The sequence below is a fragment of the Pinus tabuliformis genome, chromosome 6, assembly GCF_031772625.1.
Source record: "Pinus tabuliformis cultivar Carrire ecotype Pingquan chromosome 6, CPIR1, whole genome shotgun sequence".
Classification (NCBI taxonomy): domain Eukaryota; kingdom Viridiplantae; phylum Streptophyta; class Pinopsida; order Pinales; family Pinaceae; genus Pinus; species Pinus tabuliformis.
In genome coordinates this window covers 861768388-861785758 of record NC_142292.1, presented here as the reverse complement: position 1 = coordinate 861785758, position 17371 = coordinate 861768388, and the positions used below count along the sequence as shown (strand labels likewise).

At 39.4% G+C, this 17371-nt stretch overlaps 1 protein-coding gene across 9 annotated transcripts in view; it reads left to right on the top strand.

Moving 5' to 3' along the window:
• Window positions 1–13199: 13199 nt before the first annotated feature.
• The window catches only part of LOC149261610 (putative RNA-dependent RNA polymerase 5), a 489457-nt gene continuing 485285 nt past the window's right edge, over window positions 13200–17371 (top strand). For all 9 annotated transcript variants that reach the window (XR_016258459.1, XR_016258462.1, XR_016258461.1 and 6 more), the window contains exon 1: window positions 13200–13950. Coding sequence is in view for 6 of the 9 variants with exons in the window: in XM_089422462.1 (XP_089278588.1) it covers window positions 13428–13950 (523 nt within the window). In the remaining 3 variants the exon portion in view is untranslated. The remainder of the gene's footprint in view (window positions 13951–17371) is intronic.

The following is a 17371-nucleotide window of genomic DNA, read 5'->3' as shown; positions in this document are numbered from 1 at the left end:
CTAGAGGCATAGGTTCCAAGCTAATGTACAAGATGGTCTATGAAGGAAAGGGCTTGGCAAAGCATGCAAAAGTTATTGTTGAACCAATAATAATTGAGGAGAGGCCTAAGTATTTGGGTCTTGGCTATGGACAATCTTATGGAGAGAGTTCCAAAGCTACCATGAAGGCCATTGAAACAGCTCCAAGAAGGGGTTGCATTGCAGAGTGTGAAGGTTGTATTCAAGAGGAATGCAATAGCTTGAAACATCACTTGTAGGATGCAGGTGTTCAGAAGCACACACTTGAACCAGAGAGTTGTGGAAACTCTAACAGCCTTGAAGATATTGATGGTGTTCCAAAGGGAGCCACTTCTTCACCTCCTCATGAAGGCAATAAAGGTGAAATATGCACGTATAAATTTGGTTCTAATTATATTCCTTTTGATTTTGCAAAGCATGGTAAATTTCCACATAAGCATGGGAAAAGAATTGCATGTTCCTTTTGTGGTTTGGATAACCATCATGTTTCTAGATGTTGGAAGAGAATGGCCACATACAAGAAACTTTTGAAGGAAAAGAAGCAAAAAACCAAAGGTCCATTGAACAAAGCAAATCATGTTGTCAAGAGGATGAACATGTGTTGCACTTACTGCCATAAGAAAGGGAATCTTGTTGAAAGGTGTTGGACCCTGAATCTAGCAATGCTTCCACCAAAGCTGAAGAAAGTGGAAAAAGAAGATGGCAGAAATGGAAATGAAGTTTCCATGGATGATGTGCTTCAGAATGATTCACATGTTGATGCCGATGTGCAAACAAAGGAAATACCTTTGAACTGGATTGGTAAGAAATGGTTAGAGTTCTTTTCCAATTAAGGTTGCATTTCTATTGATGCATCCATTTTCATTTCTTGTTGATGAGATGCAAGTTACAGGTTTCTACCAAGATGGTGAATGGAAAAGATTGAGTGGGAGACTCACTTTGTTGTTGCAACATTATATTTCATTTCAGCTTCGAAAGTACAGTGTGCTTAATCGAAAGTCGAAGGATGGAATGCATGCATAAGCATGAGATGCATGAACACATGGATGTTGATGTTTTCCTTGTATTTGAACATCTTGTCAAACAGGTACAAAGGAAAGTTTTTGTGAAGCAGGTGTACTTCACATTTGTTTGAGCCACCTTGGATCAATGATCAAGGCAGAGAGTTCAAACTACCTTCTGTGACCATCTAAGCAGGAGTTCTGCAGAAAGGCAAAGAAGAAGGCAGCTCTTCCTAGGAAGACCAGCCCATCCAGAAGGGAAGTGGTCAGAAACTTTGGTTCAGAGGCACTATGCAAGGCAAGTGTAGGGAGGCTGAAAGAAGAGGGTGAGTCACTCTCATTTACTATTCAGATTATTATATCAGTCTTTTGGAGACCAAAAGTTCTTTTAGTGGGAAAGCATGATCCAAAATTGATTTTGGATAGACTCCTAAGTCTGGTATTCCTCACTGAGGAAAAATGAAAGTCCAAGGAAGTTCCTAGAACTAATCCCATTGTAGTGATCGTCTCATTCTGAATCTGCTGCAACTTGAATGGGCAAAAATGGACTTAGGATGCAAAAGTTATCACAGAAAGAAGATGCCTTGTTCTTTGGGAAAAGAGGCAAAAATTCTTTGAAAATGGGAAAAAAACCCTTATAAAGGGAAATCGCATCAGAGGAGGGCCAAAGGCAGACTTAATCAGAGAGTGAGGGCACCCTCGATTGCCGATCCCCGACATATCGGGTCGGAGGTAGGCCTGCGCACATAACATGAGGTAAGGACCCTGGGTCAATGCAATATGTCAGTCGCCGAAATTAGCCAATCGGCATCAGCGGTGGCCATGACATGAGGCAAAGGTGGGACCCCTACGCCGAGCGATATCGCGATCAACGATGCCATATGGTAAAGACCCCGACTCCACGCGATATGCGATTGCGACCAATCGCATCGCAATATCGTGCCAGAGTTGTGTGACGGAGCGGGCCACATATATATGCGCTGATGCGATGAAAACGGACCCTAAAGGGTTTTGTAAATGCCAATACATAATATTTCAAATCCGTCTAAAAGCCATTTTACAGGATTTTTAATGTTTTAATCTATTTTTATAAATACAAAAGAAAACCATGAAACATGGACATGGCGACTTGCGATAGCGATTTCAGGCGGACCCGATAGAAATATAAGGCGGAATTTAGGATATTTGAAGTTTGATAAACGACAAAGTGACAAGTTTTCCTGTGTTTTAGCATATTTCTCTATGTAAATATAGAATGTTATTCTTTGGGATTTCAAGGGCACCGATGGTCCATTCTATTACGGAACAAGTGGCCACCTCCCCTAAAGATGTTATGCCATGATTACTAACGCTCAGAAGGGGGATTCGAGCGGACAGAGGCAGGAAGCTAGAGAGCCCGAGGAGGGGAAACGAACGGACAACGTTGATTGGCTAAAAGCCATAGAATGACAGAAAAAGAAAATAATAAGCAGCGCTGAGACAGGAGCGCAAAAAAGCTAAGCCAAAGCAGGAAGCTAGGACAATTGAGAGCAGAGAGAGCTCAATTGAGTAGAGGGAATGAAAACAAGCAGCGCAGAAGGAAAAAGCTAAAGCGTAGAGCAGCCAAGGGAGTAACTTGGAGTTCAAGTGAAAAGCCAGAGAGCTATAAATTGCAGAGAGACAAAGAAGCCAGAGCTAGAGAGCGAGAGCTAAGAGCTAGAGCCAAGAGCCAAAGTGAGAGCCGAGAGCCAGAAAGCTGAAAGCTTCAAGAGCCAGGGAGAGATGGTGTTCTGAGCCCATTGTTCCTATGTAAAACAGTGGAGTTGAGCCAAGAGCTTATAAAAAGACTTGCCATAATACCAGAGAGCCTAATCAAGTTGACTAGAGCTCAAGGAGACGTAGCCGAAGAGTTTTGGGTGAACTCCAAATTAAATTGTTGTCTTATGTGCTTGATTTACTACGACATTATTTACTGTTATATGTATTTATATATCAGTTTCAACACATCAATTTACAACACTTGAATATTAAAAAACAAATACCAGCATACACCTATATTTTCAAGCATTTTTAATTCTGCATTGGTTAATCAATAAGACTTGGGAATATTTAAAGCTTTGGAAGTGGGAGAGGTTCTTGTAACTTAGACAGGAAGCCTAAGAGGCCCATTTTCAGATCAATCACCCCTTTGCGAATTTAACCACTCCTCAAGCTTGTCGATATATAAACCAAAAAGGGTAGGAGACAGTGGGCAACCTTGCTTGACCCTGATATCGCTTCTAAAACTTTCAGAAATGCCTGCTAAAGTTCTAATTTTGACTTTCACATATTCATACAGCCTATGCACAGCTGCTCTCAAATGTTTAGGAACCCCAAGTTCCTCCATTCTCTACCAAAGTTTATCCCTAGGAATCGAGTCAAACGCTTTTCTGAAATCAACAAAGCAACAAAATACTTCTTCCTTTTTCTCCCAAACTTTTTCAATGATGTGCCTTAAAGTTATGTAATGATCAACTACGAAATGTTTAGGTCTAAAACTTGCTTGCCCTTGAGCACGCTTATCTCTTTCTTCTACCCACTTGCTAATTTTGTTTTCTAGCATGCTTCCAAATAGCTTTGCAAACAAAGGGTTTATCATGATGGTCCTATAATTGGAAGGATTATTGACGTCATCGTTCTTGAAAAGAGGTATTGCCAAACTAGTTGACCAATTTGTGGGGAGCCCTTGTTGTATGATGTTGTTGAAGATTTTTGTAATGTGAGGTGAAAGAATCTTTGAGCCCCACTTTAGATATTCTACTTGGAGTTCAACTAAGTCTTTTGCTTTTCCAACACCCAACTTCTTGATACCCATCTCTACCTCTTGTACCGTGAAGAGTTCAGTATCAATGTTGACCAAGGGGGGAGGGTCAACCTTGGGAACCTGCTCATAGAGTTGTCTTGCATAGTCAAGCCATTTAGAAGCTGTAATATTATTTCCAATTTGTATCTTTTTCAGTTGGAGCTCCTTCATATTTTTACGATTGAAATTAATATATAGATGCTAAAGCTAAGAATCTAGATAAACTCATCACATAAATTGAAATTGAGTGGATGAGCCAACTACATTTGCATCACACTTTTTTTATGCTACTCTCCAAATTATAACTTATCTCAATTAAATGAATAAAAGAAATTGAAACTATCCATAACAATAATGTCACTTATACATAACTCAAAGTTCGGAGCGCATTGCTTACTAACTCAACTTGAAATTAATATATAGATGCTAAAGCTAAGAATCTAGATAAACTCATCACATAAATTGAAATTGAGCAGATGAGCCAACTGCATTTGCATCACACTTTTTTTATGCTACTCTCCAAAATTATAACTTATCTCAATTAAATGAATAAAAAAAATTTGAAACTATCCATAACAATAATGTCACCTATACATAACTCAAAGTTTCGAGTGCATTGCTTATTAACTCAACTTGTTCTAAGGACATACCATATTAATGAGAATTTTTCCAATATAAACGTTAAGATTCTTATAAAGATATCAAATAAAATAGAAACCCTATCACAATTCACACATAATTTGAAATATGGCAACAAGAATATTCCAATTTAATTTTTCTTTGAATTAAATTGTGAATTAAAATCAAATTTAGTCTTAACAACTACTTGGAATTAATTAATTAGTTAATTAATTTTAAATTAATTAGTTGGAGAAATTCAAGTTAGAAGTCTTTTTGAAGTCATGCAAGAGTTATCCCTTAAATTAAGGAGATAAGATTGAATTATATTTGAGTTGTAATTAGTTAACTCAGTTTACTGAGTTAAGTCCAGTTAAATTAGTTCCAAACTGTTTGAGGAACTACTAGTGAGTTAACAGTCAGTTGATGCATTAATGCACTCAACTAGTGCTACTCCAGTTAACTGAAGATTCCCTCATCAGAAACTTATGCATGTCTATTCTGAGAAAGACCCAGTTGAGATAAATGTTCAAGGATAGTGTACTATCAGTTGCATGTGTTTTCTCATGGAGAAAACTCATGCATGCATTCAAGGATTCATCCTTGAGGATTGCGCAGTTTTTAAGGATTGGTTTTCCATTTGGTAAAAGGAAAATCATCCACAAGGAACAACGCAAGGAAATAGGAGCTTGGAGGGCAGAGAGGAAGGCTGGAGAGAAGCCAAGATTGCTTGTGAGCATCTATGAGGATTGTACTGAGAGTTGGCTAGCTGTGAGAGCTAAGGCTTTGTATAATTCCTATGTATTTACACCATGTATGATAATACAATAGTGTGGGGTTTTATTTGAGTATTTCCCCAAAGTATTTTCATGTGTATTGTGCCATTGATTCCTCTTCTTCTAGTTATATTGTTCAGCTCGATCTTTAAGCTTCCACAAATTGATAGTAGAAGTAGGTTATAGTATTCTGCTTTGATTTATATCGCATTATCGGGTTAACCTACACAGATTTTCTACATGGTATTGGAGTTGTGAAAAATCTATTGAGAAGAGAATTCGAAGTTTGAAGTTCGGGGTTGCAGGTGCAAATCGAATTCATATCATACTTCAAGGTTTGCCAATGGCGTTCTATGGCTTGAGACTCGAGTATGCCTTAGAAGGTAGCTCAAATTACATAGCATGGAAAGATAGAATGGAGGTTGTATTAGAAGACAATGGCTTGAAGGAATTCATTGATCAAGAAATCGCAAAGCCAGCTTCAACTAATGCACAAGAGTTGGCTGAGTGGAAAAAGTGTGTGGCGAAGGTGAGATGGATCATCCTTGAGGAAGTTCGAGGCCATATTGTCTCGAGTCTCCATGGGAAGGATACTCCATTTTCAATGTGGAAGACATTGAAGGACCTCTACCAAAATAGTAGCAACCAGAGGAAATTGGCGCTCAAGGATAAACTTCGAAGAATCAAGATGGAGAAGGGCGATACTATTTCCACATATCTGAACAAGCTCACCACCTGCAGAGATGAGCTTGGCAGTGTGGGAATAACTACTGCCGATGATGATATGGTGAGCCTCGCTTTCCTTGGCCTTCCAAAGAGTTGGAATAGCTACCAGGACTCTGTGAATGGAAGGGAGAAATTGTCGGATTGGGAATGACTGTGGTTGGATCTTATGCAGGAGGAGATCAGGAGGAGCACATGAGATGGTTCTTCATCCAAGAATGATGATGAAGAAAATCTGGCCTTAGCAAGTAAGGCAAGGAAAGGGAAGGGGAAGGCTTCCCATTTCAAATCAAATTCTTCTCATGGAGGGAAGAAGGGTGACATGTCTAAAGTAAGATGCTTTAATTGTCACAAGATGGGACATTATGCGACAAGTTACCCATCGAAGAAGTCCAAGAAGGGATCGTCGGAAGGATCGGAAGATGAGGCATTAGCCTCTCAGTTCAAAATAGACTTTACCCTCATCGCATGCATGGTGTCATCGATGATGGGTTGTGTCTGGTATCTTGACAATGGAGCCTCATTCCACATGATCGGTGATAAAAATTTATTCAGTGCCTTGGAGGAGAAAGACCTTAAGATGCGCATAGAGATGGGTGACAACGGAAGGTATAGTGTTTTAGGAATGGGCACAATTTCTTTTCATAGGGAACATGGAGCTCCTCTCACCTTGACAGATGTGATGTATGTGCCTAGACTAAAGAAGAACTTGGTATTGGTCATGATGTTGGAGGACAAAGGCTATGATGTTGTCTTCAGTAAAGGAAAGGCGTTCCTAAGACACATAGCCACGGGTCAGACCAAGAGGATAGGGATTCGGGTGAAGAATCTCTATAAACTAGAGGTAGATGATTGTGCATCATTGAGTACGAAAGCAGAATTGGTGCAAAGCCAAGACATTGGCGAGTTGTGGCATAAACGGTTGGGCCATTTGCATCATGGGGCTTTGAAGATAATGCAACAGATATCTACAGGACTTCCCAAAGGTAAACTTGAGCAAGTTGACACATGCAAAGGTTGTACATTGGGAAAGTACACCAAGTCTTCCTTTCATGATCGAGACAGTCGAGCAAAGGCTATCTTAGAGCGATTTCATGCTGATTTGTGTGGACCATTCTTGACGACATCCACAGCGAAGCAAAGTTATTATGTGATTTTCATTGATGACTATTCTCGTAAATGCTGGATTTATTTCATGTAGAAGAAGGACCAAAATTTCACAAAGTTTTGTGAGTTCAAAGCTTTGGTCGAGAAAGAGTCAGGGAAGAAGATCAAGGCCTTGAGAAGCGACAACGGTGGAGAATATGTCTCTCAAGAGTTTAAGGAATTATGTGCAGCGGAATGAATTAAACGAGAGTTGGCGGCACCTCATAACCCACAACAAAATGGGGTGGCTGAGAGGAAGAACATAACTATTGTAGGCGCAGCACGGGCAATGCTGTGTGACTAAGGCCTACCACTTCACTTGTGGGCTGAGACATGCAACACAACAGTCTATTTGCAGAATAGAAGCTTGCATCGCATACTTGGGATGAAGACACTAGAGGAAGCTTTCTCCGGTAAGAGACCATATGTGGGTCACTTTAGGATCTTTAACTCATCGGTATGTTGTCATGTGACAAAGGATGCATGGAAGAAGCTTGAGCTGACAACAGAGTTGGGGATATTTGTGGGGTACACTCATACACCTCACAACTATCAGGTGTACTTGCCTACTAGTCGGAGGACAGTGGTTCGTAGAGATCTCAAGTTTGATGAGCAGAAGGCCATGCGAGTTTCCCCTGAGAGGGAGCTCCAACTACAGGATGTGGAGGAACTGTTGGTTCCTAAGGAGGAGGAGCCTTAGACTGATGCAGAGCGGCCGCATGCAGAGGTTCCAGGAGTGGAGACATTCACTCAAGCAGAGTCTTCCAGAGATGGATGGAAGCGCACAAGAGAAGCTGACATATTGTTGGAGGATGAGAGAGAGAACGTGGGAGCACCATCTTCTCAGCGCAGACAGAGGAGGTCACTTGAGAGGTACACTGGATACATGGCCCTTGTTGGGGAATGTGTTGAGACCGAGCCATCTTCCTTTGAGGAAGCAGTGCAACAACCGATTTGCATTGATGGTATGGTGGAGGAGTATGACTCCATAGTTCGTAACACTGTTTGGGACGTGGTTCCAAGGCTGGAGAACAAGTCAGTTGTGGGTTCTCGTTGGCTTTACCAAGTAAAGCAAGCTGCTGATGGTAGTGTGGATAAGAATAAGGCAAGATTTGTTGCCTGTGGCTTTTCACAGGTTGAGGGGATTGACTATGATGAGACTTTTTCTCCTGTCACAAGGTACTCATCTATGAGATCTATGTTGGCACTATCAGCACAGATGGGTTGGAAGATCCATCAGATGGATGTGAAGACTGCATTCCTCAATGGCCAGATTGAGGAAGAGGTGTACATAAAGCAGCCAGAAGGTTTTGAGACCTTCGATCGTGAGTCGCATGTGTGCCGACTCAAGAGAGCGTTGTACGGGCTGAAGCAAGCACCTTGTGCTTGGTACACTAGGATATACAACTACTTCACCGGGTTGGGCTTCACAAAGAGTGAAGCGGATGCGAACTTGTACTACATCGTGGTGAAAGGTAAGTTGTTGATCATCATACTTTATGTTGATGATCTCATATTGACTGGTGATGATTAGTTGATCGTGTCTTGCAAGGAGGACCTTACAAGAGAATTCGAGATGAAAGACATGGGTCTCATGCATTACTTCCTTGGCATGGAAGTGTGGCAGAAGGATGGGGAGTTGTTGTGTCTCAGGGCAAGTATGCCAACGAGATACTCAGGAGATTCCACATGGAGAAGTAAAAGCCCATGCAGACTCCTCTAGCAGGTAACTGGAGGAAGGAGGTTGCTACTTCAAGAGAAGTGGTAGAGGCTACTATGTACAGGCAACTTGTAAGTTCACTGATGTACTTAGTGAACACACGACCAGATTTGTGCTATGTAGTGAACCAACTGAGTCAAGCGATGGTTCAGCCTACCAAGATGTTTTGGAAGGTGACAAAGCATGTATTGAGATACCTTAGAGGCACATATCAGTATGGATTATGGTACAGACGGACAGAGGGAGTGAAGCTACAAGGCTTCACTGATGCAAATTGGGCAGGGAGTTCATCAGATCAGAAGAGCACATCAGGAGGGATTTTCAACCTTGGGTCAACAACAGTTTCTTGGTACAACAAGAAATAGAGGTTGGTTTCACTCAGCTCGGCAGAGGTAGAATACATGGTTGCAAGTCAGGCAGCATGTGAGGCCATCTGGATGCAGAAAATCCTAGTTGGTTTGTTTGATCAGAGGATGGATCCAACTGTGATCTATTGTGATAATCAGAGTTGCATCAAACTCTCTGAGAATCCAGTATTTCATGATAGTCTAAGCACATCGACATCCGATATCATCATCTCAGAGACTCTGTAGCGAGGAGGATCATGTTGCTGCAGTATATTTCGACAAAGGAGCAAGATGCTGACATTTTGACAAAGGCATTGTCAAAGTGTAAATTCGAGTTCCATAGAGACAGGATCAGGGTGGCAGATAATCCCTTTCTTGTTGAGAGGGAGTGTTGAAATATGGCAACAAGAATATTTCAATTTAATTTGTCCATAAATTAAATTGTGAATTAAAATCGAATTTAATCTTAACAGCTACTTCGAAATAATTAATTAATTAATTTTAAATTAATTAGTTGGAGAAATTCAAGTTAGAAGTTTTTCTGAAGTCATGCAAGAGTTATCCCTTAAATTAAGGAGATAAGATTGAGTTATATTTGAGTTGTAATTAATTAACTCAGTTTACTGAGTTAAGTCCAGTTAAATTAGTTCCAAATTGTTTAAGGAACTAATAGTGAGTTAACAGTCAGTTGATGCATTAATGCACTCAACTAGTGCTACTCTAGTTAACTGAAGATTCCCTCATTAGAAACGCATGCATGTCTATTATGAGAAAGACCCAGTTGAGATAAATGTTCAAGGACAATGTACTATTAATTGCATGTGTTTTTTCATGGAGAAAACTCATGCATGCAATCAAGGATTCATCCTTGAGGATTGCGCAGTTTTGAAGGATTGGTTTTCCACTTGGTAAAAGGAAAATCATCCACAAGGAACAGTGCAAGGAAATAGGAGCTTGGAGGGCAAATAGGAAGGCTGGAGAGAAGCCAAGATTGCTTGTGAGGATTGTAGCTAGCTGTGAAAGCTAAGGCTTTGTATAATTCCTATGTATTTCCACCATGTATGATAATACAATAGTGCGGGGTTTTATCTGAGGATTTCCCCAAAGTATTTTCATGTGTATTGTGTAGTTGATTCTTCTTTTTGTGGTTATATAGTTCAGCTCGATCTTTAAGCTTCCACAAATTGATAGTAAAAGTAGGTTATAGTATTATGCTTTGATTTATATTGCATTATCGAGTTAACCTACACAGATTTTCTACATTCTCATTTATCATAAATTGAAAATATATTTAATAATTAAGTTATCTTTAGTTGAGAGGTGTTCTACAACCTAGTATAGAGTAGATGTGTAGATGTGATGTAAGTATATAAACAATTTTAAATATCAGCTTAATAAAAAAATAGAAAATAATTAAAAGTGATATCGGTAATGAGTGCAAACATTTAAATGTTGGTTCAATTAATAATAAAAAGTTAAAGTAATAAAAATAATAAAAATCAATTTGTTATATTTTTATTTTGTGAATAGGCTTTGTTACAATACCATGGCTTATCAATACAGCATGCCCAAAAACCATAACTTATTTCAAAACCAAAATATTTTATAACAATATGACAAGATTCTAAGTTGTGGATATTTACCCTATTTTACCGTCAATATTATTAACTTGTAATTTAATTAGGCTTTATTATAATACGATGACTTACCAATACCACATGCCCAAAAAAGCATAACTTATTTCACAATCAAAATATTTTAGAACAATATGAAAATATTCTTAGCCATGGATATTTACCCCCACTTTACCATAGTTATTATTAATTTGTAAATATTTATTACAATACTAGGCCAATACCACGGCTTATCAATACCACATGCCCAAAAACCATAACTTTCCTATTTATTAAAATACCACGTGCCAATACCATGGCTTATCAATACCAAATGCCCAAAAACCATAGCTTATCTAATTTTATAACATTTTTTAGTTGAAGTTAAAAGGAAAACTGTTATAATTAATTTTGAGATATATCTAAATACTCTATCCTCATGACTACTAAAAATATTCCTATAGTCATTAAATCAAGGTTTTAATAAAATTGAAAATGAGAATACTTGCATACTTAAAGATGTGAATTTATATAATATAAATAATATTAGTAAGAACCAACATAGATGCATGTTGACTAAGGATCCAAGTGATGACAACAAGAAAAGTGAAGTAGAGAGAGGGGCAGGTGAGAGGGACACGTGACATGCATATAGTGACAACGATGGAGGGTAGAGAGAGAGAGAGGAGAGGAGGGAATAGAGAGAGAGAGAGAGAGAGAGAGAGAGAGAGAGACACACACACACATAGAGATTCAGAAGAGAGGGAGGGATATAGTGATAGAGTTGGAGAGAGAGAGAGAGACGAGGAGAGAGACAAAGGGAGGTGGGAGAGAAAGGGAGAGATAGGACACAAGAGAGAGAAGGAGATAGAGATGGAGTTGCAAGGGGGATAGAGGGAAGGAAGAAGAAAGACACAAAGGGAGAAAGGTGGGGGAGAGAGGGTGTGACAAGAGATAAATGGAGAGAGAGTGAGGGAGAGAGGAGAGTGGGAGGGAATAGAGAGAGAGAGAAGGAGAGAAAGGGAAGAGAGAGAGGCAAAGAGGAAAAGGGGGGGGGGAGAGAGATAGATATGGAAAGAGAGTGTGTGTGTTTGGGGGTGAGATAGAGAGAGTGAATAAGAAAGAGACATAGATACAAAAATAGATATTATATAGTTCTATATAACCAACCTAGATCTATCAAAAGCTGAGAGGGATCTAATCTCTCTAGGTGCAAACCTTTCGTCATGTTTTACACTCAAAAAAGAGGTTTGCACCTCGAGAGATTGGATCCCTCTTAGCTCTTGATAGATCTAGGGTTAAGATGGATCTAGGCTGGTTATGTAATTTGACCAAATTAAAACCTTTAATAGGACATTACAACATCTCTTCTATATTAGGCTGGAGAGCGCCTCTCCACCCAACCAACCTAGATCCATCTTAACTCCGGATATACCAAGTGCCTAGAGGGATGAAAGACATTCGGTGAAGAAGCAATCTATCACATAAGATATCTTTAGCCTCGTGGCCGTTAAAATAATTTCTTTCTTTCTTTCTTTGCATTTATGTTTTTGATCCCTCTTAAGATTAATCTAGGATGGTTTAATTCCCCCCTTTAAATAGACTCTATTCCACATGAATACCATGAGTAAATACCATGAATTTATTTTTATATTAATATTATTTTTTATTATTTTCACTAAGCAAAAATGTTTTCATTAAATTATTTTATTTTTATTTTCATGTAACTTGACATAACAAGACATTACAACATCTCTTTTATAAGCCCTATAATAAAATGATAAAAATGAAATGAAATATATCAAAAGTGAAAAAATATGATTTCCCTAATATTTTAGTTAAACACATAAATATATTTAATATATTATTTCTACCTTGTTATTGATTATTTTTTCTTAAAAATTATTACCTTTTATTTATTTTAATAATTTGTTTAATTCAACTAAAATTGTTTTAATAATGCTATTTATAAAATAATTTTCCTACTTCCAATTTAATTAAATTACAGTACCTTTTCCAATTCAATTTTATTTTTAATTGGGTGTTAATATTTTGATAAATTCGCGCGGGGATTTTTGTAAATCTAAATTTTGGCTCTCCCAAATTTTTTTTTGATGATACTGAGTTCATTTACCCCTTCAAAAATATTATTTAAACATTGCTTTAGCAAAATTTATTAATTTTTTTACAAGATTCCCACCCTTTTTCCCATACACTTGCACATCAATTTAATTACTTTTACTATTCAATTCAAGATGCATTTATTAATTTTTTTACAAGATTCCCACCCTTTTTCCCATACACTTGCACATCAATTTAATTACTTTTACTATTCAATTCAAGATGCGACGACAGAGATAAAAACATATATATAATATCAAAAAGCATAGATATCATATCTTGATGCGACGTATGATTCGTTCAAATTATCAGCGTAGTTGCTCAGGCATTTCCGGAGCACGAAAAGTAACGGGAAAAATAAAAGGAATTGGAGCATGGATCCAGGCCATTATACCAGTGATACCAGTGAAGCGATGTCACTAATTTATTCACTGATGGTACTAATTTTATGGGTATCGATGGAGCCATTTAATTGAGGTTGAACGCTCTCTGGTAGCATACATTGCATAAATTGCATTTCGGTATGAGGAATTCAGAGTTTGAAATGCAGTTACCAGATTCTGTAGAACGCCTTTTAGCAGAATTATCACAGAAGAACAATATAAAGCCAGCTCAAAATGCAGCTAGACAGAGATTAGCAGGGCTCGGAGAACAAGAGGCATTGAGTCTTCTGAGAAATATTTGGTATTGCTCTATTGGAGATCTCACTGCCCTCATTATTTCCAAAGCGAAATTCGTAACACCAAGCTTTCCTTTGCCGACGTGTCCGGCCAATACTTGCAACTTGGGATCTCAGCATACAGTGCAAGACTACGACAAAGGGTCGCCTATTAGCTTTAGCCTCAGTGGAGGTTCGGTCACTTGTTCAACTCCCTGCTCTAGCAGGGCTGCTACAGAGCGTGATTGGGAGAGTGTTGATTCTCACCTTTCTGTTACGGAGTCTGAATGGGAGACTGTTCCTTCTGACTCCAACTTTGATGAACCGTTGTGTGATGGATGTTCGACGGATGAATTTTCTGATGCCAAGGCAACATTAAGCCATTCAGGTATTTTTCTTAGCCCCTCTTGTACTTCTTTCACGTTAAGAATGTACCAATTGACATTATCCTGCGGATGCTGTTTTGCTATTTAAAAATGATTTTACTGTTTTAGAAACCCAGGTTGTTGAAACACGATCACACATTCACATTCTTCGTTGAGAACAATGGTTATAGCCGATAGGGTGGCCGAGATTCGAATGACCTTGATAAGCCGATTTGATACACACAGAATTAACAGAGAACAATAAATTCAACCATACGCACAATAATACATAAGAAATAGGGACGGATTTCTCGCATCAAATACACCTTTACTAAATGCATCCACTCTTTCTCCACGAAGGAATTCATATCAATGCTTTAGACGGGGATCTTTGCTAGCTTTCTCCTACTGACCCTTGAAATAGCTCCCCCAAAAGCTAAAAGCTAAAAAATATATCTCACATGTGTCATGGTCATCCAATTGTTTCCTAAGTTAACGGCCTCAAACTCTAAATCAATGTGATTCTCAAAGATACAGGTTACACATCAATTCCGAGTGACGTTCCTTACTGTCACTTCTCTCCATAGGTGAAAGAAAAACATTAATTTTTTTGAGTACTCCTGGGTCCAACCTGGTTTGGTCATGTTGCTGAACCGAGTTAACTCATTGCCTCCCTTTATTCTCTGCCAATTCGTCGAACTCACCAGCAGCGGGTCATATACTACGCAGCCAGTGAAACTCGTGGGGTGTATCGAGTCATGGACAATCTCGGGGCACCATCAAATATAAACCCCAGAAATGAAACTGAAAATCGTGATATCAAATAATTCTGCCGCTGAATTTCTGCCAAGGCCATGTCGAACTCTTACAATCCGGTCACGCTATTGAGATTCACAAGAAATAGTGTGAGACTTGATTGGAACCAACACAAACCCAAATTCTTCCCCATGGCCGGTGTCAAATCAGGGGATCCAAGCCCCTATCTCGGGATGTGGGCAATTGAATTTATGAAGGGGCTCGGCCCTCCCCACAAGTGGCGCTTGACATGCGTTCAAAGCATAGTGTGGGGTGTTTGTGTTATGATGCAGCTCGGGAACTGGTTTGTCCTTGCAGGAAAGCTCGAGGTACTGCTCCATGCCCAGTTAGTATGGAAGGTGGTGAGAAGGAAGGTGATTATAATGTCGCAGGGTGGTGGAAATTGATGTTCGCTCACACTGCAAGTTTAAAGCGTGGTTCTGCTGGCTGGTTTCCCTATTATGCTTTAGTGGATGGAGTTTTCTTGCCACTTTTGCTCCTAATTGAAGTATTTTTGATCTGGTTTGGTTTTGTTGTTCAGTGTTTTTTTATGAGTTAGGCAACGGTGGGGGCTATAAGGCCATGTCTATGGGTATAGGTGGTTCAATGTCTATGAGTGGGAGGGAATTGAACCGATGACTTTAGAACATCTAAAGAGTGACTTAATAATGCACCCAATCACAATCTATCTAAAACCAAACCCATAATATTTCTATTTCAAAAAGCTTTTTCTGCAATTTGGCAATCTAGTATGGCCTTCTCTTTATCAATTATATTGCAAATTAGCTCTTGTATTTGGTTTAGTCTCTGGTTCTGGGCTGAGGGAAGAGTTTGATTGGTTTTTTGTGCTCCTGGGTATTGGTTTGTTTGCTTGTCAGTCTGGTTCAGAGCTTACGGGGTTCTTTTCACCACCTCTGGGTATCAGTCCTTAAACGGGTTTATTTTGCTTTTGTGTACTGGCAATTGGCTGGGTGTCTCCTTGCTGAGCTACTGGGTGCTTGGCTAGGTACTCCTGCTGAATTCCGATCCTCAGTTCCTATACGGGGGCAATACTCTTTCACAACAAAGTCTCAGGGTTGTCCAGTGGATAACTTTTTATGTAGTGTCTGGATCTCCTTGTTGTGGTTTTCTCCATGACGAGCTCTCTTGTTTCTCTTCCAGGGTTGGATAAGTATTGGGTTTTCTCGGTTCAGTTGGGATTTGGTGACATTTCTTTATTTTCTTTGTGCGTTCTTTGTGGGGTGTGGCTTGTGTTTTTCCTGCAGGTGGGATAGGCCGTTCTTTGTGTGTTTTCTCTCTCAAGATGGCTCGGTGAAGAGTCTCATTTCGAAGCAGGGACCAAGGAGGTTGGCCCACCTCGCAGCCTCGAGCCCAGGTGGAGGCTCGATGATCCACAGCGAGATTTAATAAGACCACCTTGGTGGAAATTCTTAGTATTATTTCAGACTTGGAAGAGGAAGCGTGTTTTAGTCAACATTTTATCTCGGATCAGCAGGTGGAGATGGAAACTTGTAGCTGGATTCCTGAAACTGACAATACCAGGTCTCGCTAGACCCACCGTACGCAAACAGTTGACCTATATTGGCATATCAAAACTCTCTTGGGACAGGTTCTAGTGGAACACTCAGAGACTACTGCTGTGCATTGATGAAGTTCTCCAAAAGATGCAGAAATTAGAAGACAGACTCAACTCTGGTTAAAAGGCCAGCTGATCTTCCTGTCGCTTCACTAGAAATAGACGTTGATCCGTCTCCTTTTATATAGGAGGATTCACTTTCTAGTTGATATGGTCTATAGATACATCTTTTGTTATGTTGCTTTTAGCCATGAGGCTGTTTTTTTCAGATATGGCAGGATTTTGAAAATCATAAGTTTACTAATTTATTATAGCAATGTTGCATTAATCGTTATCGGGATAATATCGGCGCAAGGAAAAAATCGTAATTATCGGGAAAAAATCGGAAATAATCAGGAAAAAATCGTTTGGTACAAAAATTATCATTTTTTTTAATATTTAAACCATCTACAACATAAAATAAATACATTGACACATAAATATGATAAAAGAACTAATATATAAGATGTTTAATATCATTTCTAGTGCTAAAATCACACATAACAGTGAATCATGTCCTGAATAGTAAGTCCTGACTCCTGAGTCCCAACTCAGCCTCAAAATATCAACAAAAAATATAATAATGTATCTCATGAGTCATAATGTCATATACAATAAAATGAACAAAATAACTAAAGTCTAATACTATTGATTTCCTCTGCCCCTCTTGCGAGAAAATGCCACAGCTTTCCCTTTCCCTCTAGATGTAGATGCTGGTGCTGGTGGAGTTGGCAGTGGAGTTTGCTGTGCTCTAGAAGTTGAAGAACTAGAAGTAGGAGCTATAGGAGGTAGACCACGTCCTCTATTGGTGGCAGGGGTAGCCCGGGCAGGTGGTGTCACCTCCTCCTCCTCCTGCTCCTGCTCCTGCTTCTCCTCCCCCTCCACTACATCCTGCACTAACCAATCATCAGCAGACTCCATGAGAGGTCACTCGGCCTCAACCCTCCATGCAGCAGTGGTGTCAATCCCATCCAATGAGATGGCCTCCATATCAGGTGTCCTCTCAAGTTCCCTCACCCACAATCGAAGATTGT